At 44.2% G+C, this 22,907-nt stretch overlaps 3 protein-coding genes across 19 annotated transcripts in view; 2 read left to right on the top strand and 1 right to left on the bottom strand.

Annotated features, from left to right (window-relative positions):
* Nucleotides 1-20,800, top strand: part of LOC103170217 — a 49,102-nt gene extending 28,302 nt beyond the window's left edge. The window contains exons 3-7 of one of the 2 annotated variants that reach the window (XM_039914627.1): nucleotides 5,650-5,822; nucleotides 7,246-7,610; nucleotides 8,548-8,594; nucleotides 14,780-14,846; nucleotides 20,373-20,800. In XM_039914627.1, coding sequence (XP_039770561.1) covers nucleotides 7,466-7,610; nucleotides 8,548-8,594; nucleotides 14,780-14,846; nucleotides 20,373-20,443 — 330 coding nt within the window. In that variant the 5' untranslated portion in view covers nucleotides 5,650-5,822; nucleotides 7,246-7,465 and the 3' untranslated portion in view covers nucleotides 20,444-20,800. Of the gene's footprint in view, nucleotides 1-5,533; nucleotides 5,823-7,245; nucleotides 7,611-8,547; nucleotides 8,595-14,779; nucleotides 14,847-20,372 lie in introns of those variants that run through there. The other variant, XM_039914628.1, reaches the window with a different exon arrangement.
* NYX (nyctalopin) lies at nucleotides 196-2,638 on the top strand. The gene has a single exon (XM_039914626.1). It carries the CDS (start codon nucleotides 247-249, stop codon nucleotides 1,615-1,617), a length of 1,371 nt encoding a protein of 456 aa, XP_039770560.1. The 5' UTR covers nucleotides 196-246; the 3' UTR covers nucleotides 1,618-2,638.
* CASK (calcium/calmodulin dependent serine protein kinase) overlaps nucleotides 7,909-22,907 on the bottom strand; it is a 321,131-nt gene continuing 306,132 nt past the window's right edge. For 11 of the 16 annotated variants that reach the window (XM_029046417.2, XM_029046421.2, XM_029046422.2 and 8 more), the window contains 5 exons: nucleotides 21,053-21,133; nucleotides 20,679-20,759; nucleotides 19,199-19,401; nucleotides 17,974-18,057; nucleotides 7,909-13,804 (listed from right to left, as the gene is read on the bottom strand). In XM_029046417.2, coding sequence (XP_028902250.1) covers nucleotides 13,628-13,804; nucleotides 17,974-18,057; nucleotides 19,199-19,401; nucleotides 20,679-20,759; nucleotides 21,053-21,133 — 626 coding nt within the window. In that variant the 3' untranslated portion in view covers nucleotides 7,909-13,627. The remainder of the gene's footprint in view (nucleotides 13,805-17,973; nucleotides 18,058-19,198; nucleotides 19,402-20,678; nucleotides 20,760-21,052; nucleotides 21,134-22,907) is intronic. The other 5 variants (XM_029046418.2, XM_007667249.4, XM_007667250.4 and 2 more) reach the window with 1 other exon arrangement.

The following is a 22,907-nucleotide window of genomic DNA, read 5'->3' as shown; positions in this document are numbered from 1 at the left end:
TGACTCCCAGGCCCATGCTCTATCCAATATGCCATGCTCCTTATTAGAGTGCTTAACAAATGCCACAAATATTATGATTCATTGCTAACTGGTTCTGTTTTGTCTCTCTCTCTCTCCCTCTTGCTCCTGGCTTCTCCCCACCTTCATTTGTGGCCCCTGCCCTCTTGTCATCCATCTGCCTCCCCGCCAGCTGCCCTGTGGCTCCCTCTGGCTCGGGGGGCATGGGGATGCACGCGGGTCTGCCCCATGGGCTGCACGTGCCCCTGGGAGCGGGGCTGCTCCGTGCTGTGTGCTGGGGCCAGGCTGCTTCAGGTCCCGGCCGAGTTGCCCTTTGAGGCCTCGGGCCTCATCCTGGACAGGAACGCCATCCGCTTCCTGGCCGAGCGGGCGTTCGGGACGCTGCCCTCCCTCCGCCGCCTCTCCCTGAGCCACAACAACCTCTCCTTCATCACCCCAGGGGCCTTCAGGGGGCTGCCCAACCTGGCGGAGCTCAGGCTGGCCCACAACCCCTCCATCCGCTCCCTGCACCCCCGCACCTTCACCGGCCTGGGCCACCTCGCCCGACTGGACCTGGCCCACTGCAACCTCTTTGGCATCTCCGACCGGCTTCTGGTTGACCTGCCCACCCTGCGGGAGCTCTCCATCTTCCAGAACCGCTTCCGTTACCTGCCCGGGGCCCTCCGGGGCCTGGAGAACCTGACTCGCCTGGACCTGGCAAGGAACCAGCTGGAGGCTGTGGCCTCCAACTCTCTGCAGGGCCTGCGCGGGCTGCGCTCTCTCAACCTACAGGGCAACCGCATCAGCATCCTGCATGGCCGGGCCTTCCGTGACTGTGGGGCCCTGGACCACCTCTGCCTCGATGACAACCTGCTGGCCCAACTGCCGGCCCATGCCTTCCAGGGCCTTGGCCGGCTCAGGGTGCTTAACCTGGGCGGGAACTACCTGAGGCACGTGGCCACCTCCTGGTTCCGGGATCTGGTGGAGCTTGAGGTACTCTACCTGGACCGGAACCACATCGGCCACATCGAGGAAGGGGCCTTCGAGAACCTTACAGGCCTCGTCACCCTGCACCTCAATGGCAACCACCTGACCTCCCTGCCCTGGCTGGTCTTCCAGCCGGTCTACTTCCTGGGCCGCCTGTACCTTTTCCGGAACCCCTGGGCGTGCGACTGCCGCCTTGAGTGGCTGAAGGATTGGATGGAGGGCTACGGCCTGGTCCGGGACGTCCCCTGCGCCTCCCCATCCTCGGTGGCTGGCTTGGACCTGAGTCAAGTGGACTTCCCCCGGTCCCCTGAGGGCTTCTGCCTCGACCCCGCAGAACTGAACCTCACCTCTTCCTCCTCCTCTTCCACTGCCACTGCCCTGACAGAAGCTCCTTCCTCCACCACTGAGAGCAAGTTCCTCTTTCTCCTCTCCCAGCTGCTGTCGTCCCGCACCTGGGGTGAGGCGGTGACCGATGCACCCGGAGTGTCCGTCAACAGCTCCCTGCCAGAAGGCCTGGATGGCCCTGTCTCTTCAGGGAGGGAAGGGTTCGACTGCAGGTGCTCGGCCCCCTGCTCTTGCCGTGGGCTATTAGGCGGTGCAGCTCTCCTCACCCTCATCCTGCAGGCGGGATGACTCCATGTCGTTGCCACCTCCCCGGATGGCACAGGACACTAGAGGCGGCTGGTTGGCTCTGGGGTGGGAGGAAGGAGAGCTCTGATGCTGCCAGCTATGCTGGTGAAGCGTGAGATCTCTCCAGGAAGACCACTTCCCAGCCCCGCTCAGTCTTTAGAGCGTATGTTGGGGACCACAAGCAAGATGCCACATTTGAAGTTCACAGATAAATCACACTGACCTTCTAGGAGCGTTAAGGATTTGCCCAGTGGGGTTGGGCGGCCATTTCCTTTCTGGGGGAAGATGGGGTTCGATACTCATCTTGGCAGGCAACAACCGGGACTCCGACACCAGACGCAAAGATTCCTGAGTGGACAGACATTGAGGCTTTTGACTCTTCTCCCTTCCTCCTTGTCTGTGAGAGATGGAGTGCTGGTTTTCAGGTCCCCACCCCAAACCAGATAGTCCCTTTGTCAGTCCTGGATGCTTGTGGGGAACAGTTTGACACCCCTTCTCCCTCATCCCCTGAGGAGGATGAGGGCTGGATCTGTTTTCACGTAAACCCCTATGGGTTTGGGTAGATGCAAATTAGCCCGGAACATGCAGGGAAGTCCCATTGTAAGCTAATGACTTACCTCTCTGCTCTGGCTCTTCCCCTAATGAATCAACCTCCAAATGGAAAGAGAAAATGGAAACCAGTTAAAAGTGTTGTGGTAGATTGCTACTCTTCTGGGGAGTTGTCAGGCTGAGAACTACAGGGATGAGGACTTGCTGCTGGGAGAAAGGTAGGCTAAGGGAAAGTTTGACATATGTGAGACCACTTTTGTCATGAGGTCAAACTGCCACTGAGGCATGTTCATGACCATCGAGATGAGCAATTTTTGGGGGTAAAAAGGATCAAAATGGTCATCTTATGAGTAGGCTGCATCCCTAGTAGACCCATATAGCCTAAGGATCCTCACAGCCTTTGGTTAATAACTCTGTGATTTTTATTAAGAAGTGCTTACTAGGGGATGAGTTTTAAGCTCTGGGGCAGGTTCAAGATAGGATACAGTCCCTGTTCCAGAGGGGGTTAACAGTCTAGGGGAAAGGGAGAACAAATATTGAATCCCGGTGAGGAAATTGAGGCACAGAGAAGTTAAATACTTGCCCAAGGACACACAGCAGGTGAGTGGCAGAATTTGAACCTTAGTCCTCTGACTCCCAGGCCTGTGCTCTTTTCACAATCAGCTGATCTGCCTCTAGTTGGGTTTTCCCCCCTCCTTACCAGAGAAGAAAGGTGCCAGATGTCTGAAAAATACCTGCTTGGCCTGTTCTGGTCACTTAGTGCAATGAATTTGGATTTCCAGGCTATTTACAAATGTGGTAATCTTCTTATCCTCTGAATTCCCTCTGTATTGTGAGGTAGTTTTTCAAAAACCAGATGGGTTTAAAGCTGCAGAGTAAGCTGAGGATTTCTTAGGCGAACATTATTTCATCCAGCCAGGGTAAGTTTGGAACTAAAAGTGGAAAAAAACAAACAACCCAGATAACAGATTCTGCAGTGTTTTTTTGGTAGCTGTTTTTTCTCTAGGCTGAAGTAAGCTAGAAACTGTTTTTAACTAAAGTGCTTTTGTTTTTGGTGTGGAGTCTTCTATAGGTATCTCACTTTTTATGAGGAAATCTCAGTTTAGGTCATATACTTGCAGTGTACACTTGCACAAGTATTTAAACGCTTACTATGTGCCAAGCACTGTATTAAGCACTGGGGCAGATATAAGATCATCAGGTTGGTCACAGTCTGTGTTCCACATGGGCCTCACTGTCACTCTGGCTGGACAATGTGATCACAAGCGAAAGGACTTCCTAAGAGATTTCTCAAAGCTAATCTTTGGGAGAGAAAAGTGTTTCTGAGATCCTGAGAGTACATACCGAATAGACTGGAAGGAGTTCATGGTGAAATGAAGTCATATTGTATCTGAATCTAGGAAAGAGGAGATGGTAAATTGTTCACTGAGGGGAAGTGAAGTAACTCTTTCAGTTAATGCCAAGGGAGAAGAATTACGTTCATGCACCTCTCTCTGGAATGTGAAATTCACTTTCCCTCATTGGTAGGAATTAGGTTCCAGTTAGACCACGATGCCAGAGCCATAAAGGGGAAATGTAATCATAATTATGGTATTCAAATATTTACTCTGTGCCAAGCACTATACTAAGCACTGGGGTGGATACAAGCAACTTGGGTTGGACATAGTTCATGTCCTACATGGGGCTCACACTCTCGATCCCCATTTTATAGATGAGATAGCTGAACCACAGAGAAGTGAGGTGGCTAACCCAAGGTCATATAGCAGACAATGGCAGAGCAGGGATTAGAACCCATGACCTTCTGACTCCCAGGCCTGTGATCTATCCACTATGTCATGCTGCTTCTTATAATGTAAAGAAGAAACTGAGGGTTAGAGACATTTGGAACCAGTGAGAGTCCATGAGAAGGAGAAAGGGAGGGAGAAGGAGGTTGAGTGGGATTTTTTTCTAAGGATGTTATCACAAGTCACATTAAATACCTCTCTAATCTCCTAGGTAGTGTTCCTTTAAGGTCTCATCTTCTCAATGCAAAGTGCTGTTTTGATATCCTGTTCCTGATCTGAACAGATTTCTTCTAGGAATAAATTAAGAACTAAATGGAGATGCAGCATGGTCTAGTGGAAAGTGCATGGACCTGGGAATCGGAAGGACTTGGGTCCTAAATCCGACCCAGCCACTTACCTGCTGTGTGACCATGTGCCTCTGTTTCCCTGTGCCTCTGTTTCCTCAGCTGTAAAGTGGGGATTTAATATCTGTTCTCCCTCCTGCTTAGTCTGTGAGAGGGACTGCGTCTGACCTGATTTTCATTAATTTATTCATTCAATAGTATTTATTGAGTGCTTACCATGTGCAAAGCACTGTACTAAGCACTTGGGAGAGTACAACAAGAAACAGACACATTCCCTGCCCCCAACAAGCTCACAGTCTATAGCAGGGGAGGACAGACATCAGTGGTATTTGTTAAGCACTTACTATGTGCCAGGCACTGTCCTAAGCGCTGGGGTAGATACAACCTAATCAGGTTGGACACAGTCCCTGTCCCACATGGGGCTCAGAGTCTTCATCCCCATTTTACAGATGAGGTAACTGAGGTACAGAGAAGTGAAATGAGTTGCCCAAGGTCACACAGCAGATAAATGGTGGAGCTGGGATTAGAACCCAAGTCCTCTTGACTCAAAGGCATGTGCTCTGTTCACTAGGGTATGCTGCTTCTCTGTCTCACTGTGACCTCTCACTCAGTCTGCATCTGGCCTGGAATGGCCTCCCTCTTCATATCCGACAATTATTCTTCCCACCTTAAGCCTTATTGAAGGCACATCTCCTCCAAGAGGCCTTCCCGACTAAGCTGTCCTTTCCTCTTCCACTCCTTTCTGCATCATCCTGATTTGCTCCCTTTATCTACCTCTCTCTCAGCCCCACAGCATTTGTGAACATAGCCATAGTAAATTTATAATAATGTCTGACTCCTCCTCTAGACTGTGAGCTTGACGTGGGCACAGAATGTCTACCAACTTTGTTATAGTGTACTTGCCCAAGTGCTTAATACAGTGTTCTGCACAGAGTAAGCACTCAATAACTATGATTAATTGACCCTTCCCCCTCCTACTTAGACTAACATGATTACCTTGTATCTACCCCAGCATTTAGAACAGTGCTTGAGACACAGAGTGTATTAAATATCACAGTTATTATTATTATGTCTGTATCCCTTGCTAGATTATAAACTCCTGAAGAGCAGGAATTTTGTCTGCCTATTCTACTGTATGGTCCCAAGTGCTTATCACAGTGCTGTGCATGGAGTAAAGTGCTCAATAAATACCCATGAGTGATTGGTGAAAAGCTGCCTGCTGTTCTTAATTACCATATATAACCAAGTCCATTGTTATGTTTAAATGTGATTAACAACTAGAAAAATCCCATTACCCAATCCCAACCGTTCATGGAATTATCCTTTGTTTACCTGTGTTTTCTCCTCCTTCAATCCAGTGCAAGTTCACTTTCTTGGGTCTTCATTCTCGGCACCTAGAAGAGAGCTTGATCTGGACCTCCGTAGACATCCCCAACCTTCTGTGGCTCCTGGGTGGCCAACGGTTTGAAGGTTACTGAGGTTGCCCCTCAGCCCGACAGCTACGGAAGAAGCCGAGGAAACAGCAGCCGAGGTAAGTGCTGGTCTTTTCCTGCTTTGCTCATCTCTCCGTGTTTCCTTCACCATTGTGAGTCCCTCTTCACCCCTATTCTGGGTTGCCTGTCCTGCCTTCGGCTTAGAGAGGTGCTAGCTCTCTTTTGTTTTGCTCTCCCAAGTGCTCAGTATAGTGCTCAGTACACACTAAGCACTCAATAAACACCACTGATTGATATGCACTGAGTCCCCAGTGCTTTCGCCACAAGACACATGTGGGACGGGGACTGACCTGGTCATCTTGAATCTACTTCAGTGCTAGGTGTGTATTAAGTGCTTAACGATTACCATTACTATTCTTATTCTTATTATTAACACTGGCAATTGGGCCTAAGTTAGAGGGCAGCTCCACAAAGAGCTGTCAGGAAACCTGTTTCCCAATTTGGTTGTACTCTACTCTTTGGAGGTACTGTAGAACAGTGCTCAGCAGTCAGCGCTCAATAAATACTGCTGATTGAAGGGTAGAATACTAATTGATGAAGTGGGGAGTTAGCTCTTATTCTTGCCAGGGTATATGTACTAGATGAAGAACTGGAGGAAGGGATCCTTTCTAAAGATGGCCAAATGGCTAAAGCTTCACCCCACCCAACTTAGGTTCACCAGAAAAACGCAAAGCCCAGATAAAATCCTGACTCACTATGGGGTGAGAAGTGCCCAGTGCCCACAAGAAGTGCAATAGTCCAATAGGGAGAATGGCACTTACTACACTCGAACTAGCCAATTGCGGCAGGGATAGTGTTGCACCAAACCGAGCCAAGTGTCCTGAGGAAGGCCAACTGCTAGAGATAGGGTCCAGGTTGCCTAATAGTGCAAAGTGCTGTTTTAAAAATTAAGATTCCATTCTTTCTATACTGAGCCCAAGTCACTTCGCTTCTCTGTGCCTTATTTCCCTCATTGGCAAAAATGGGGATTCAATACCTAGTCTCCCACTCAGACTGTTAGCCCCATATGGGACCTGATGATCTTGTATCTACCCCAGCACTCAGTAGAGTGCTTGGCCCATAGTAAGCACTTAAACATCACAAATGTTATTAATAGAACAAGTCTTTGCGCGCCCCCAAAACCTTCAGAAAGATGACCCAGATGCCCAGGACCCTTTGAACCGAACCTTCTTAGGGATGCATTTTTGCTAGATTTGTTTTATCTTCAATGTTTCTTATTTGAAGCCCAATATCATTTGCCACAATTTTCCAGGTTAAGGTGAGACTGCAGGGGACCAAACGGAGCAACTTAGTATCAGACGGTCAATCAATCAGGAATACTTCACGAGCACTCACCTTGTGCAGGGCACTGTACTAAGCACTTGGGAGGCTACACTGTACAGGATAGCTGTGAGGACAGGCAGCCCTCTTATACATGAAAGATCTGGAAACCTCACTGACCACACTGATTTTTTTGGCCAGGTGCAGGGCTCAAACCTTCTCGTTTAAAGCAGAAGAAGCAGGGGGAGTGAATCACCTATGCCAACTTCCACTCTCTTCCTGAACAACAAACCCTGAGCCACGCCAAACACTATGGACATGAGACTTACTTTCAAGGCCAGCTGTATTGTTACAAGAGGTGGCCGTGGCAACCAAACACCGGAACCTGTTTTCTATTGAGCCCAACTGATCGGCGCCTGAGATGTTGGAACCCATACCATCCCCGCCCCTCATAGCAGACAGCCTACCCGGTAAGGGAAGGTGGCCCTTCCGAGAAGCGGTACCAGAGCGAGGCGCTGAAGATACTCTTTGGAGAGCAGGAAAGAGGATTCCCCCTCTAACACCAGGTATTTTGTGGACAACATTTGGGCAGCAAAATCACCCCCATAGTTAGAAGAGCACCTCTTCTGCCCCCCGTTTTTGAGCCAGTCCCTAGACTACATAGGTTTGGGATCTGATTAGACAATTGGCTTTTCTTATTTTATACATTTTATTTGTAATTTTTTTTCTCCAACTTGAAATGACAGAGGCCCACTTCTACGGTTTCCCATAACACACCATCCTATAGGAAAGTTTCAGTCTACAACGAATACTTCGGAGTTTCTCCTCTTCTCCCCCTCCACACAAATAGATACGGCTACCGGGTTTTATCGACTCATTTACTTCTCATATGCTTAACATCGGCTTTAGGTTGATTGGGACAGTTGGGCAAAGGAATGGGGGAGGGTGAGTGCGTTGCTAAGGCATGTAAATAGACACACACATAGAAAAGAAGCAGGACATTTACAAAGAATTCGAACCATTTAAATTCGTCCATAGCCTGGGTGTTGAAGGACATTTCCTGCACAGATGCTATTACATAGCAAGGCGTGGCTGGACCAAGCCAATACTTACAATTGGATATGGTGAAATTTACAATAACCATTTAACACTCTCTCTCTTGCTGTTTTTCTCCAAGACAGTACTTCAAATCTTTCTCTTTCATCACTGAGACAATACTTCAAAACCTTTTATAAAAAGGCAGTAATACTTAGAGAAAAAAGAACACGGTAAACTCTTTATGAAAAACAACCCTAGAATTGGGTTTGTAATTGTGATGCGCTGTCATGACAATTAAAGGACGATGCTTTGAACCCAACACTCTGAACTGTGCTGCCTCAGCATCCATCAGTCCCTCTTGTGGCTCAACAAAATGGTTCCCCACTCCCGCCCCTACCCACCCTTCACCCCAGGTGAGAGTCTGTAAATTAATCCCCCCAAATTCTGGATTTATTTTTTTTAAAGGAGGACCTACACCAGAGAGGAGTGCCTGTCTGTACTGTCAAGACCCGGTAAGTGATGACCACCTCTTGCTCTAGAGAAATTTGTCTCCAAGTTTTGATTGTTCTGAGGAGCAGTGCTAGTGAGCTTTCCTCTGCCTAACAAGCTAGAGCAAACATACGTGTATGTAGCCAAGTCCCAGGTTCAAGATGGGAGGAAGATATGGCATGTCCACCGAGGGAGTTTTGCTCAGGGACAAAACTGGGTAGCTTGCCCGATGACTAACTTCATATTTTCCATTTTCTATGTTGCTAAGTCCATCAACACAGGTGGGAGATCAGCAATGGGTGTGAGTGAGTGGGGGTGGGAGATCCTAGAGGGGAAAAATTGAGTTTTAATTTTCCCCAGAGACATTTTGTTCATGGTGCTCACTTGGAAAACAGGTGGTCCTTTCAAGAACGGATGCCACCTGGCCTGTCCTATTCACCCTTGGATAGGCTGCTCTTACACTCAGAAGAGGAGGAGGCCCAGAAGAAAGGCAAAGAAAACAGTCGGAATATTCCTTGCCTGCTTGGGGATGTGCCCTTCTAACCCTTTTCATGCCTTTTCCTAGACAACCAAGCCCTCGCTAGCTAAATGTAGTGGCTCATTCTATTTTAGCTACTTCTACTTTTACCTCCAAGTGAAAGAAAATATAATTAAAGGAGGAAAATAACATCAAATTCTCTAGGTTTTTTGAAGGATGGGTGAGTTCAAGTTTGTAGGGTCATGGGGAGCAAAGGGGCAGAGTGGTGGTTTGTGTATATTTACAGCACCGTGGAACCACATATACAAATGACTGATCCACCTTTCACAGTAGAGGGAAAACAAACTCCTTTGGAGTACCCACCACCACCTCACTTCTGGTTATGATGAGGAAAGAAATCCTATGTTGAGGAATAAGACGGTCTACAAGACTAAGAAGAGTCTGATTCATGATAAAAAAGCTGGTAGCCCCCTTGGAAGCAGGGTTGGGTTGACAGCTAAGAAAACCGCCTAGAAAGGAAGATTCATTTACAGCTCAGGGAAATCAAGATGGAGATGTGAAAGTCTTCAACATTCAATGTCAGATCAAAAGAGACAGATAAAATCCTTTTCACTCAACACAGCATTGGAACTGCTCAGAGAGAATGGTCTAACCGGATCGAGTCCAGTTTGAAAGAAGCACTTTGAAGATGGAAAACAGAAACCACTGCAGAGGGGAGTGCACAATAGCAGCAAAGACCAAAATGAAAATCTTTTATGAAACTAGAAAGCCAAAGGTCCCGGACAGTTCTTTTGTGTAGGGGAAATACTGATGTTTGCCAGAGTAGACAAATCACCTGTAACATTCCCTTTCCATGTTGAGCTAACAAATAACGTGTTTCTCAGGAAAAGAAGAGTCTGGCATTGGAGGGTGAGGGAGATGGAAATTTCAGTGCTTTGGTCCCTTTAAGTGGCCTCTCAGTTTCACTGCTGTTTTCTCTATGGCAAATTCCATTCTACATATTTACTGTGATGGGCTATAGTTCCACTGACTGAATTTTTGTGGGCTGAACTGCTATGAGAGAACGCTGCAAGACATTCTTGCATACAATCTGTCTAGAAAGACAGCAGAGGTTGATTCCCTGGGGGCTCAATTGTGTTAAATATATATTTTTGCTTTGCTTGAGCAAAGCTGTTCCCCTCAAATGCTTGGTTTCAGGGACATGAAAAGAAGTCGAGGACTAGAAAGTTGGGATGCTATTGGACTCAGTTAAACCACCCAACCAACCCTAAAATCCACACAAGGACTCTGCATCAGTAAGGCAGACGGTTTCCTCTGAGTAAGGAATAAGAGCACTGTACCTCCCTCCTATTCAAATATTTGTACACTCTCTTGAGTCTATCGTGACACTGAAATTGCATTTTAGAAGGCTGCAATGCTATTTCTGCCATGGGAAATCTTTTCGAAGCATTAAGTGGAACCAACCCTTTCCACATTTCAATACTGAAATTCATCACGCTACCTGGCTAGGTTCAGAAAATGTCATCTTGACCCAAAATTCAGTTCTGAGAAAAAGAAATCTGAATAAGCCAGCCTGTGATTCTGATTGGAATGTGTTGCTGGTCGGGTCCTCTCCAGCTTTGAACAGTTCGCTCCAGGAACGGAAACCATTAGAAGCAACTTACAGAAATTTCCTCAGATGGTTTAGCCCACAATGGCTGGGAAGTGGCAGAGATGCAGCCCAGCCTCCAAATGACTCGCCTCTTGGGGCTCAAATGATTGAAAGATGAAACCAGATTCATTTACCTTACTTAATACCAAAGATATTCTTTTTTGAGAAGGAAAACTTGTGCTTACAGAAATGAAGTCACTCTCTTTTCCAGGAGATTGTCTAGGGCTATGCCTCCAGCCAGGGTAGCCTAAAGGAGAAACATTGGGTTAGGAGTCAGGAAATCTGGGATTTGTGTCTGAATGACCTTGGGCACTGCAGCTCCACCTCTGAACAACTAGGTGACCTTGGATCAGTCCCTTGCATGCTCTGGGCCTCGGTTACCCCACCAGAAAAATGGGCATTATACTACCTTTCTGTATCTCACAGTCTGGAGGGGGATCAATGAGGCAAAAGACATGAAGCATCCAAAGAAAGGTGCTCCTTAAATTCAAATGGGCAGGACTACCTACTTTCATCAGAAAGAAAGTCAAATTCTGATCATCAAAGGGCTTCTCATTTAACAATTACCTTAATTCAAATTGTACAGGGCATTAGTGCTAGAAATCGGGTTCCTTACCAGCAGCTCAGAGAAAAGAAATTCTTCTCTTTTTTAATGTTTCACAAGGTCGGTTCTTCTTTGTGCTTTGATGGAAATAGAGTTAGAGGGAGCTTTGTCACAGCTGAGCTGAGCCCTGATACCTAGGACAATTGACAGCTGCCTTACCTAGATCTGAACAGGTACTAATTTTTTTTTTTAAAAAATACCCAACAGAAACTTTGTATATCCATATACAACCAGGATGAAAATCTGTGTGAAGTGCACTTTATTTCTTAGAAAACTAGAGGGCATGAGCAGCTCAAACTTCTGGTTCCTTTGATCTCAGTGCTAATCTTCTCATTGGACAACTTCAAGGAAGCTCAATCCACTTCTGCCTCCTGGAGAGTACGTCCCTAGAGATCACCTCGATGCTGGCAAAAGGCAGCTTCAGCCAACCAGCACCATCAATGCCAGTTACTAGCGGAGGAGGGAATCTGTGGGAATACAGGCTCTCCCTGACACCGACCACGCCTACCAAGTCTGAAAAGGCCCAGGGCATCCGAAGCGATCTTCAAGTCAGGCCAAAATGGGACCTTCCTAGGCTATAGACAGAAAAGTGCTAGAGTCATTTCAAAGACAGGTTCCATTCAGCGTAAAGCAAGGAATTGGACCCCACAAATAGGAATAAAAACATCTGTGCCCTGTTGAGGAAAAAAAACAAAAAAATGGACTGTAGAATACCAGGCCCCCCATCCCACCCCCACCTCAGCTATCTAACTGGTGAAAAGTGATGTCACAGATGCGAAGAGAGATGGTCAGTGCTCTCAATGGATGTGGATAAGAATTCACCTGTTCCAAGAGGTAGAGCAAGAGGAAGCAGAAACTACAGACAGACAGCCCTAACGTCAATCGATCACTGAATGGACTTGGAAATACTTTTCTCTCACCAGGGTGGACTCTTGCAGTTTATTCCACCGAAAGACCTCTCGAGGGCACTGCAGTCTGTCTGCGCTCCAGGGGCCCTAGCAACTCAACTACCAACCAATGTTTAAACTGTCTGAAAGCCTTCTGATTTCCCACGCTGAACAAATCTGCAATGAAATGACAGACCCAAAGGCATTTAATCGTTGAACACATAAAAAGAAGTATATTTAAAAAAAAAATTGGTCCAACTGAATCGTGAGTTATCATTTCTAAGGAAATTTACAGGGCTGTTCTAAATGAATCTTTTGGAATAGTCAGTTCATAACAAATGCCTAAACTGGTTTCTTCACTGCACAGTATTTTCTCTCTGATGGGTGCATTGTTAACAATCACATACAAAAAAAATCCGCGTTTCTTTGCTTAATTAAAACGGTAATACTCTCAGACAACACAGATCTGAAACGGTGAAACCAGTAACTCCCCCTCCCACCTACAACAAATTAAATCGAGACAAAATTACAAACACATTTCACTACATGATTAGTAATAATAAAAATCAGGTTTTTTTCTTTATAAAGTTGCCCAAAATGCAAGGGATGTGCATAGGTTTACAACTTAGTCATAATAATATTTTATTTGTATTCCCTTGGGTAGTTTTCCCATGAACGGAATGTACTTTACTGTAGATTACAGTTTTTTTTTCAACACAGATACACCAACAGCATGAACGCTTGCGACTGTCCACATGCATTAAGAGTCAAGACCCAATTTCAAATCTCTAAAAGGTTTACAGGATTCTTCAAAGAGACAGTATCACATTATCTGGATGTTACACAAAAATACTTAAAAAGAAGAACTATTCTAAAAAAAGGAAAAAAAAGGCCTTTAAAAATGGATGAGTTTGGTTTTGTAATCACTAGACTAATTATTTCAAATAAATAAAGGAAAAGCAAGATATTCCAATCCGTAAAATCAGACTCTAAGAAGAATGTAGTGTTCCACCCCAAGTAAAGGTAACAGAATCATTTTTATTATTAAAATAGATTATAGAAAGCAGCATCTATTTTGTGCAGTTTTTAGGGGCCTTTGAAATAAAAAGCTATGATTTCCAAAAATATAACATTCCGAAGGATTGAATAGTACATACAGTTTAAAGATACACTTTATTAAAGTTTAGGAGAACTGATTAAAAAAAGATACTGTCTCTTTAAATTAGTGTTTAATTTGTTTTTTTCTCCTCTCCTATCTATTCAGACATGACAATAATTATAAATTTAGGTCATACATCTAGGTAGTCTCTAGGGGCCAAGACCTGCTGACACAAGATTTAGGATGAAGAGGTTTTTTTTACTCCCCCCCGCCCCGCCCAAGTGTGAGGTGCCTCCTGGTTCTGATGAAATCCCCCCCCCATGTCCTGGGGGAGCGCCTAATACACCCATGACACTGGAACCCACTGGGGTGCTGTACACACAAGCTCAATGGCTTCCTCCAGATGCCTGATTGTTTCATCAATTTCATTGTTGATTATTGTTAGATCAAAGTAGTGTGCATATGTTCTCTGTAAGATCTCGGATTCCTTCTGCAGGCGTTGAAGAGATTCATCCTAAATGGCGGTTAAGAGGAGGGGTTTGAAGCGGAACGGGGCATTGGGGGAGGGGGTGAAGAAAAGAGAAACAGCAGTTAGGTTCTGGAGCACTTTGGATTTCACCGGTATCAGAGCTGGAAATTTACCCACCAAACAAACAAAATCACCTCGGGGCCAGCCACTGGACAGTAGAAGACCAACATGGCAAAAGAATGTCAGTCAGCCCTCAAGGGCAGTTCTCCAAGGATTTCTAGCAGACAAAGGCCAGGATGAATCATCTCCTCGGCCCCCACCCCCAACCGTGGCCCAGGACATTCCTCCCACTGGGGTGGAGGGAACTGGAAAACGGACTCGGAGGAGAACGTCCGCCAGAGAGAGTTCACACAGTCCCCAAGAAGAACCAGCCAGGACCTGTAGAGCAAGTCACTCACTGCTCAAGGCTCCATTTGCCATAGCATCCACCAAGGTCCTGACGCCAGAAGACTTACAAACTTGGGATTTCACAGGCCCCAAACTGGACTTGAAATGATCTCCCTACCCTGGGTTCTCGCTCCTCATTGGGCAGGGAGAGGACACCTGTGTTACTTTCTGATTGGACTGAACTTGCTAAGAGGTTTTCATAATTTTTTGGCGTTTGCAGAAACGAGTACTGACCACAGTTGAACCAAATCAAATACAAGCAGCACTGCCTAGTGGAAAGATCACGGGCCTGTGAGTCAGAAGAACCTGGATTCTAACCCCGGCCCCACCACTTGTCTGCTGTATGGCCGTAGGCAAGGCACTTCACTTCTCTGCGCCAGCTACCTCATCTGTAAAATGGGAATTAAGACTTTGAGCTCCATGTGGCACAGGTCTGTGTCCAACCTGATTAGTTTCTATCTACCCAGTGCCTTGTACCTACCTCAGCACTTAGTACAGTGCCTGGCACATAAAGCACTGAAAAAATACCATAAAATACCAGATTAAAAAAAACCTCTTTCCTTCTTTTTGCAGGTCAAGCACGTGCTGCACGGACACACTGGCTGCAGAGGCTCAAGAGAAATCTTTGTGGGTGTTACAGGTAGGGAAGAACTCACTTGATGCAGATCAAAGTACACTAAGGCACAACACAGATATGACTGGACTGATGGTTCATGATCCTGGCCAAAGCTGTTATTTGTCTATAGGTGAGTGCACATTCAGTGGGAATAATAATAATAATGATGATGGTATTTGTTAAGCACTTACTATGTGCAAAGCACTGTTCTAAGCGCTGGGGGGGATACAAGGTGATCAAGTTGTCCCCCATGGGGCTCACAGTCTTCATCCCCATTTTACAGATGAGGGAACTGAGGGACAGAGAAGTGAAGTGACTTGCCCTAAGTCACACTGCTAAGTGGTGGAGTTGGGATTAGAACCCATGACCTCTGACTCCCAAGCCCAGGCTCTTTCCACTGAGCCACACTGCTTCTCTAAGTAGCTCTGTGGGACAGGCACACCCTGGAAGCTGCACTATGTGCTTTAAACAGTGCTCTGCATACAGTAAGGGCTTAATACATACTATTTCTATTGCTACTATGACCACTCTGGCCTTCAAGAAATTTCCCCAGCAAATATCACAGGCAGATCTTCTCTCTAGATGCTGATTCACAGAATTCTGCCTGTGCTGAGTAGGAAGCAGGAGAAAGTGCAAATATGGCTGTGTTCTAAGGAGATGATGGTGGTTTAATTTTGCCCCTGAATGCTTGGCTTAGACACTTATTGAGGAAATAGCATGCATCTTGCCTTGGCCTTTAATAAGACCACAGTGACCTTTAAAAAATAATGATGGTATTTGTCAAGGATTTACTATGTGCCAAGCACTGTTCTAAACTCTGGATTGAATCAAACCAACCAACATCCGACTCATTTGGAAAGGAGTCACAGAACTACCGAAGGGCAGGAACCAATTTCCAATGGAACTGATGTTTTGGGATTTCCAAGGCTAAGGGGCAGGTTTGCGGGACTCTCGAGCCCTGGCCCTTTAGAAGCATGGAGGTCCAGTCATACAAAGCCCTTTCCCATCAAGGGGGAATGGAGGTATCTGGGAAATATGGACGGGGGGCCAAGTTTCTTGGCTGCTTTTTTTAGGAAGGCACCTCAGCGATGAAATGATTCATAGTGCTGGAATGGGCAAATTCCATATACACAGAAATTAGAGTCAAGTAATTTAGAACCTGACTCATTCCATTAAGTCACCTACCTGCTTGCTGACATGGAAGATTTTGTTTTGGCCTGTTTATAGCCCAACCTACTCTAGAGAGAGATCCCTGAGAATCATAACATGTTTTGATAATATTCTAGTATTAACTGTTGTGTACAAAGCAGAATGGCCCTGGCTGTTCCTAGTTAAGTTTTGGGGTCATGTTAACAAATAGCCAAACCCTCAACGCGTACCCTGACAGCAATCGGGCTCTACTTTGAAAGTGGATGGTCTGCAGGATCGATCCCGCTGTCTATGGCAAGTCTGGGCTGTTTACGCAAACTCAAACAGCCGTGTCAATGTGGCCTTCACAAAGCCACTGTTTTTACTGGATAAACATGAAACATCCCCCCTCCTCCTCCCACAACAAAGCTCAGGATAGGAGTTTGCTGTGAAGGGAAACTTTCAAATTCAACAAACATTTTTCTCGAGATGAAGCTTGGGGAAATCCTGCAGGAATCCCATGATCCAGGCCATATCTTTTTTTTATTGTATTTGTTAGGCACTTACTGTACTCCAGGGACTGTACTAACCACTGGGGTAGATACAAGCTAATCAGGTTGGACACAGTTCATGTCCTGCATGGGGCTTCCAGCCAATCCCCATTTTACAGTTGAGGCATAAAAAAGTTAAATTACTTGCCCAAAGTTACAAAGCAGATAAGTGGCGATCCGGGACTAGAACTCAGGTCCTTCTGACTTCCAGTCCTGTATGCTATCCGCTAGGCCACACAGCTTCTTTGTTTCCCCAGAATGACTAGAAATCTGCTCAACTCACTGAGAATTTGCTTCAAGACTGTAAGCTGGTTATGGGCAGGGAATGTGTCCAATAATTCTACTGTATTTTAACATAGTAAGTGCTTAACAACTACCACTGATGGTTTGATTACAGGGACAATCAAATAAATGAAGAAAGGTATATTAATAATGAGGAACTCTGAATATGGATTCTCTAGAGGTTTGCTTTCTTTTCAAACTGTTCTGCAAGTATAGCTTTCCTTTAGAACATACTACAAGGAAAAAAACCCATGTAAATGTAAGACCCTTTTTTACATGATGAAATTATTCTTGTGCTGTTTTCTGAAAAAAGACTGGCCTTTATGAATTACTAAAGGTTTAAGTTCGTAAAAAAATTAAATGTCTTTACATAATAGCAGAAGCAGTGTTGAATGGGCCCCGAACATCTACATTCTAAATCTATTAGAAGAAACAGGGCTGTTTCCATTAGCTTCTAGCTGATACTTACAGGCAATTTTCTGCACCATTTTGGCAGCTATGTAAAATTAGTATAAGGGCAGGGAAATGGGGTGGGGGGAGAAAGAAAAGACAATTCAAGAAAATACATGAAAATAAAAGACAAACTCACTTAGAGATGTTTTTAGTTCCTATAGACTGAATAAGACAGGAAAAATGGTAAACAGAAACGAGCATATATTATGCGAATGAAATTCTTTAAGTGAAAAACAAGTGCACTGAGAAAACCTACTGTGTAGAAGGTAATGTTGGCGAGTTTCTAAATTGGCCTGGCGGGACACTCATCATGCTGTATTTGCTAGACTACATTTCTCAGATGTAAAAATAGTAAAAACTACTTTCAAGTAAGTACATTTCAGGATCCACTTCTCCTATATAGAAACAAGGGAATGTGACAGTCCTGAAGGGTCTCTACTCTTTGTTTTTATAAATAAAACATTTTTTTTTAAACAATGGAACAATTCTGGAGGCAGCATATGGTCACTTTTCATCTCAAGCAAGTTATATCACACCCCAGTCAGTGGTGACTGTCAATCTCATCTAAAAGTTCAGTTCCCAGTAACTCAAAAGAACTCATGCCCCAACAAACTTAATTTCTAACCCAACTGACAAGGCAGGACTTAGTCATCTAACTGCAAATTGGTCCTTTCTGCCCGATGGACATGGGTCCAGCCATAGTCTCAAGGAAAAAAAAAAGGTGGAACAATCATTACCTCATTAATGCCTGGCGTAATCGTAGGTGCAGCAATAAAAACTACAAAAGGAGCAAACTCTGCAGTTCTCAGGACCTTCAGTGCCTGTGAAAAAGCAACATGAAATTTTAGCAGCGGACAGGTTTATACATGCTTATACAAGTTTACGCAAATGGAAATCACAAAACAAAGCCTGTGGATCAACTTTTCTGTACGTTGCCCCCAACTTTGTCCAACACAGCAGACAAATGGTGGAGCCAAGATTAGAGACCTGGTCCTAATCCCAAATACTTGGGATTCGACAAGGGGCTCTGATGAAGTCTCCTTTTGCTTTTTAGTTGTCAGCTTCTGTCAAGGAACTTGATGAAAACATTTCTTGGGAAGGACTTTGCTCCACACACTATAGGTACTGAAAACTACTGATTGACGTTGTCAGAGAAACAACGATTCTGGGGAACATAAGGTAGAAGACGCAGTTGTCAGCCTCAAGGACCTTCCAGTTCCTGAGATTCAATAGTTAGAAGCCCAGGGGCACCAACCCAACTTAAGCAAGACTCACACATTCCCTGATATTAGTCACCTGCCATTTTCGCTCAGACTTTTGCATCTGTCTCCCCATCATCCCCCTCCATAAGTACATGAACAGCCTCAGCCGTCCCTCCTCCAGTCTGCACTGTCCCGGTTCCTTTAATCCTTTCTCATTGGTTTGACTCTCCCACCTTTTAACTGTCATTGTGGCTCTCTTCTGAACCCAAAGCAAAGTCTCTCGCCCTGCTTTAGTTGGGGAGTTCCAAATTACAACCAAGTCAATGTTCTTGTAATAGTAGTTGCTTTCTTTTAAACTACAGGGCTACATGGCTGAGGCAGAGCCAGCTGGTTAAATTGCTTTGGAGTCAGTTCTCCCTTTTTAATAGCTAACCAGAGATGGCTTCCAGGATTCTAGCTTTTTTCAAAGCGTGTACAGATATCTACAGAGGCTGTTGAGGCTGACAGCCCAAAGTTAGGATAGCACAGGCATTTCTGGCAGGCAGAGATTGAATCATTTGCTTGGTTGGGCTTCTGAAAGTAATGAAAACAAAGAAAAAAAACACTAGCATATGCTCAATATTATTCTGCTGAATGGAAACACCTAGCTCGTACCCTTCAGATTTTAACTCCATGATGCCACATAAATATCCCCCACAAAACCACAGTCCTGCCATTTCTAAAGTGGGAATTCGCCTGAAATCCAAGTGGCTGGGGTTACCTGGGGTTCCACATCCAGTATTGCAATCAATCCCTGCTCATGGATTTTCCGTATTGTCTCCAGTTTTGTCCCATACATCGCATCCTCGTGGCTGCCATACTCCAAATATTCATTGTTGGATATGTCCTGCATCATTTGGTCATGGGACACAAAGTAATAGTTCTTTCCATTTTCTTCATCTTTCTTTGGAGGTCTAGTTGTGTCTAAAAAAATCAGCGCATCAAGAGAGAATTGTAAAAGCGGCGGTCTGGTTTACTGAGCTAAAACTAATTTCCATTCCCAAAATCTTCACAATATTTGTTCACACATCACTCCTGAAATTCTAAATCCAGAGGGGAGCTGGGTGTCTTGTTATATATCACATTTACCCAAAAAAGGAATCAACTGCCTACAATCGTGGAGGTTTATGAACTGCACAGCCTTAACAGAACAAGACAAAGGCCCTTTAAGTTATAAGGATATTAAATATTCACTCAGTGGCAGATATGGGTCTCAGTGTAGTTAGCTGTACCTAGGGTGGGAGATAAACATAAGGAAATGTAGTAGCTAAGAAGAGGAAACAGGAAGGGATCCCCAGTGACTCTTGAAATTGTACCTCTTTCACCTCAAATCTACTGATAGCAAAAACCTGGCTACTTTTATATACACTAAGGGTTGGGTCTAGTTCTGCCTTTTGCATTTAAATACCTCTGGATACTCAAGGGCATGCTAGGGCAGCTAATGAATACTGACAGGTCTTTTAAGTGGCTTCCAATTTCCATTGGGCATGTTCATGCTCCTTAGGGAAGACATGTCAGGGCAGAGCTCACACACCTTCAATAGCTTTAAAGGATTTGCTGTATTTTTTCTTTCTTTTTAAATGGTATTTTTTAAACACTATGTGAAAGGCACTGTACTAAGTCCTGGGGTAGATATGAACTCATCAGGATATAATGTACAACATGGGGTTTTAATTTCCTTAATCTGACTTAAGGGGAAAAGGATGACACCTCATTTAAAAAATGGAAAAACTGATAATCTGTTCAAAAAGCCCAGTGGCAATATGCTCAAGGCCTAGAGCCTGAAGGAATCAAAGGATTTGGCAATTTCGGTGAAGGTAGCTTTGCAAGGGATCAGATTAGGGCAAAAGATTACCAGGTTTGACTGGCTTTTTTTTTTTTTTTTTAACATGAAGACAAGACGGAAGGTTTGAGGGTGAAGGGGAATAGCCTGAGCTCTCCACTCCTCGCCAGGAATGCCTTCTGACCTCTCACCAAATGGACCAAACATCTCCAAATGAAGGCCAGCTCCTATGCCGTCCACGGTGTTCCTATCTTTATATATGGTCCTCCCCGACAGCCAAGGGCACTACTACCTCATCTGACCTCAAACCACAATACTTAAGATCAAATACGTGAGGAAAAAATGGGAAGAAAATGACTTGCATTTCTCTTAAGAGACGAGGTAGGAGTTGAAAAGAGATAGGGAGCTGAATACTTACGTGGAATAGGGTATGCAAATCTGTCTGGATGTTTTGTAATGAGTGTATTTTTTATGTGTCTTCTTCCAACACCATGTGCACCTGTTTCACAAAACAATAAAGAAATTTTAATTAATAAATAATACAAATGATGGAGCTGGTATTATTTTTATTTTAATGGCATTTTTAAAGAAGTTACTATATGCCAGTCACTGTACTAAGCACTGGGGTACATACAAGGTAATCAGGTTGGATATAGTCCATGTCCCACACGGGGCTCACAGCCTCAATTTCCATTTTACAGATGAGGAAACTGAGGCACACAGCAGACAAGTGGTGGAGCTGGGATGGGAACACAGGACCTTAAAAATAGAGCAGTTAAAAATGAAACTTACCTAGTAATACTAGTGTTTTCCTTTTGAATGCTGGAAGTTTTACTACTTCTTCATATGTAACAAGATCTAATTGGTCAAACACTAAAAAGCAAAAGTTAGAAAAAAAGAAATCAATTCAAGAAGTTCATTTCAGGTAGGTGAAACTTTAATGTGATTGGCAACATTAAGGCTGCATTCCAAAATCAAGTTTTTTTTAAAAAAAATCAATTCTAACCTAGTGGAAAAATATTTAAAGAAGTGCCATTTAATCTCATGGCGAAAAAATTAAAGCTTGTGAAAACACAATTTAAAATAACTGGCATTCAAAGATAGGTAGGTTGATTACATGCATAAAGGCCTGCATCTCTGAAAGGCTTGCATGTTGTTGCATGCAGTATTCAGTAGATCACAGAGATTCATTCCAAATTTGCATGCTGCTCACGCTCTCGCAATGCTGAGACATTAGCCATTCTAAAAAAGATTCTGCACACGGTGACCAACATAAAACACGGAGTGGCTAAAATTATGTACATTTAAGATGGGGGGGGCTTGTTTTGCCTTCATCACAAATACGTATTATATACATTCAATTACTGATTCAGCTATTATGTTTTTGTTATCCCTTGTCACAGCCTTTTTCTTCTTCCTGTTCTATTTGTAAATTGGTAGGTGTTCAAAAAATTCCTAGAGAATCATGAGAGATTCTTTCCAATTCATGGTCTTTCTTTAGATGCTGAGTTGCATCTTTCTTCAAATATGAGGGCGAGTACTAGCTAGACATCTTAAAGTGGGCATTCACAGGTGTTCACCTGTGGACTTCCGAGTGGCACATTTTATTACAAGGTAATTAAATTGCAGCAGTCCTCTAGACTGTAAGCTTGTTCTGGGCAGGGAATTTATGTGCTATTTCTGTGGTATTGTACTCCCCCAAATGCTTAGTACAGTGCTCTGTACATAGTAAGTGCTCAGTAAATACCACTGATGAGTTCCTTTATTCAACACTGAAGAGGGAGGACCATGAAGTTAAGGAAGGCAGTACGGTCTTCTGGACCCCATTAAATGTGTCTTCCCCTCAAAACCCCCCAAGGTTGGTGCCTGTAATGCTGGATCAATTAGGAGCCTTGAAATGGACTGGAGTCTCAGAAAATGGACTCAAATGGCGATTTTGGTAATTGTATATTACAGAGGAATATTCATTCAAAGAAATACTTTCTGGAGGTCAGCTTCTACTTGTTTCTTAATTGCAATATTGGCAAAAAGCAGAGTTCTAGAGAATGATTTGAGGTCCTCTACAGGCACCGTCTATAACTCTCCTGGCTAAAAGAGTTCTAAATTCCCCACAAATTAAAAAAAAGTCCAAGGGCTAATTTAAGCTGTAAATCTGCTTTCTGAAATACTTTCTATAATCACTTGCTATACCCTAAAATGTAGAAGTCAAGTTTAAATTAATTTTTTTAAATGGTCTTATTTTGCTTTTCCTTTGTCAGAGAGTTATCTATTTTGAGATAGTACTGCCATTTCAACAGGATTTCAAGGCTTATCGAATCAGCCAGGGAAGTTGCAGTTGAATATATAGAAAATGAGAAAATAGAGCAATACAGATGCATGAAAGGGAGCACTGGAGTTCGGATAAATAATATTTGGGGTCATCTTCCTTTTAAAAAAACAACTTTACATTTGCATTTTAATGCAATTTAAATTTAGCCCTTGGGAGGTATGAAGGATATACAAGTCAGTCTATTTAAATGGGCAGCAGTTGCTTTTAGGAGTGTGTGCATTTCACTGGATGGTTCTAAAATTTCTTTTTTGCTGTACAGACAAGAAAGGTGTGGTGTTCTTATGATGGAAAAAGCACAAGAGCCACCTGGTCTTATCT

The sequence above is a fragment of the Ornithorhynchus anatinus genome, chromosome 18 (genome assembly GCF_004115215.2).
Source record: "Ornithorhynchus anatinus isolate Pmale09 chromosome 18, mOrnAna1.pri.v4, whole genome shotgun sequence".
NCBI classification, from domain to species: domain Eukaryota; kingdom Metazoa; phylum Chordata; class Mammalia; order Monotremata; family Ornithorhynchidae; genus Ornithorhynchus; species Ornithorhynchus anatinus.
Note: the sequence above shows the minus strand (reverse complement) of the source record. Positions and strands in the feature narration are given on the sequence as shown.

Coding starts and splice junctions, on each gene's coding strand:
- NYX (XM_039914626.1), top strand. CDS start 247: ATGGGCTGCACGTGCCCCTGGGAGCGGGGCTGCTCCGTGCTGTGTGCT.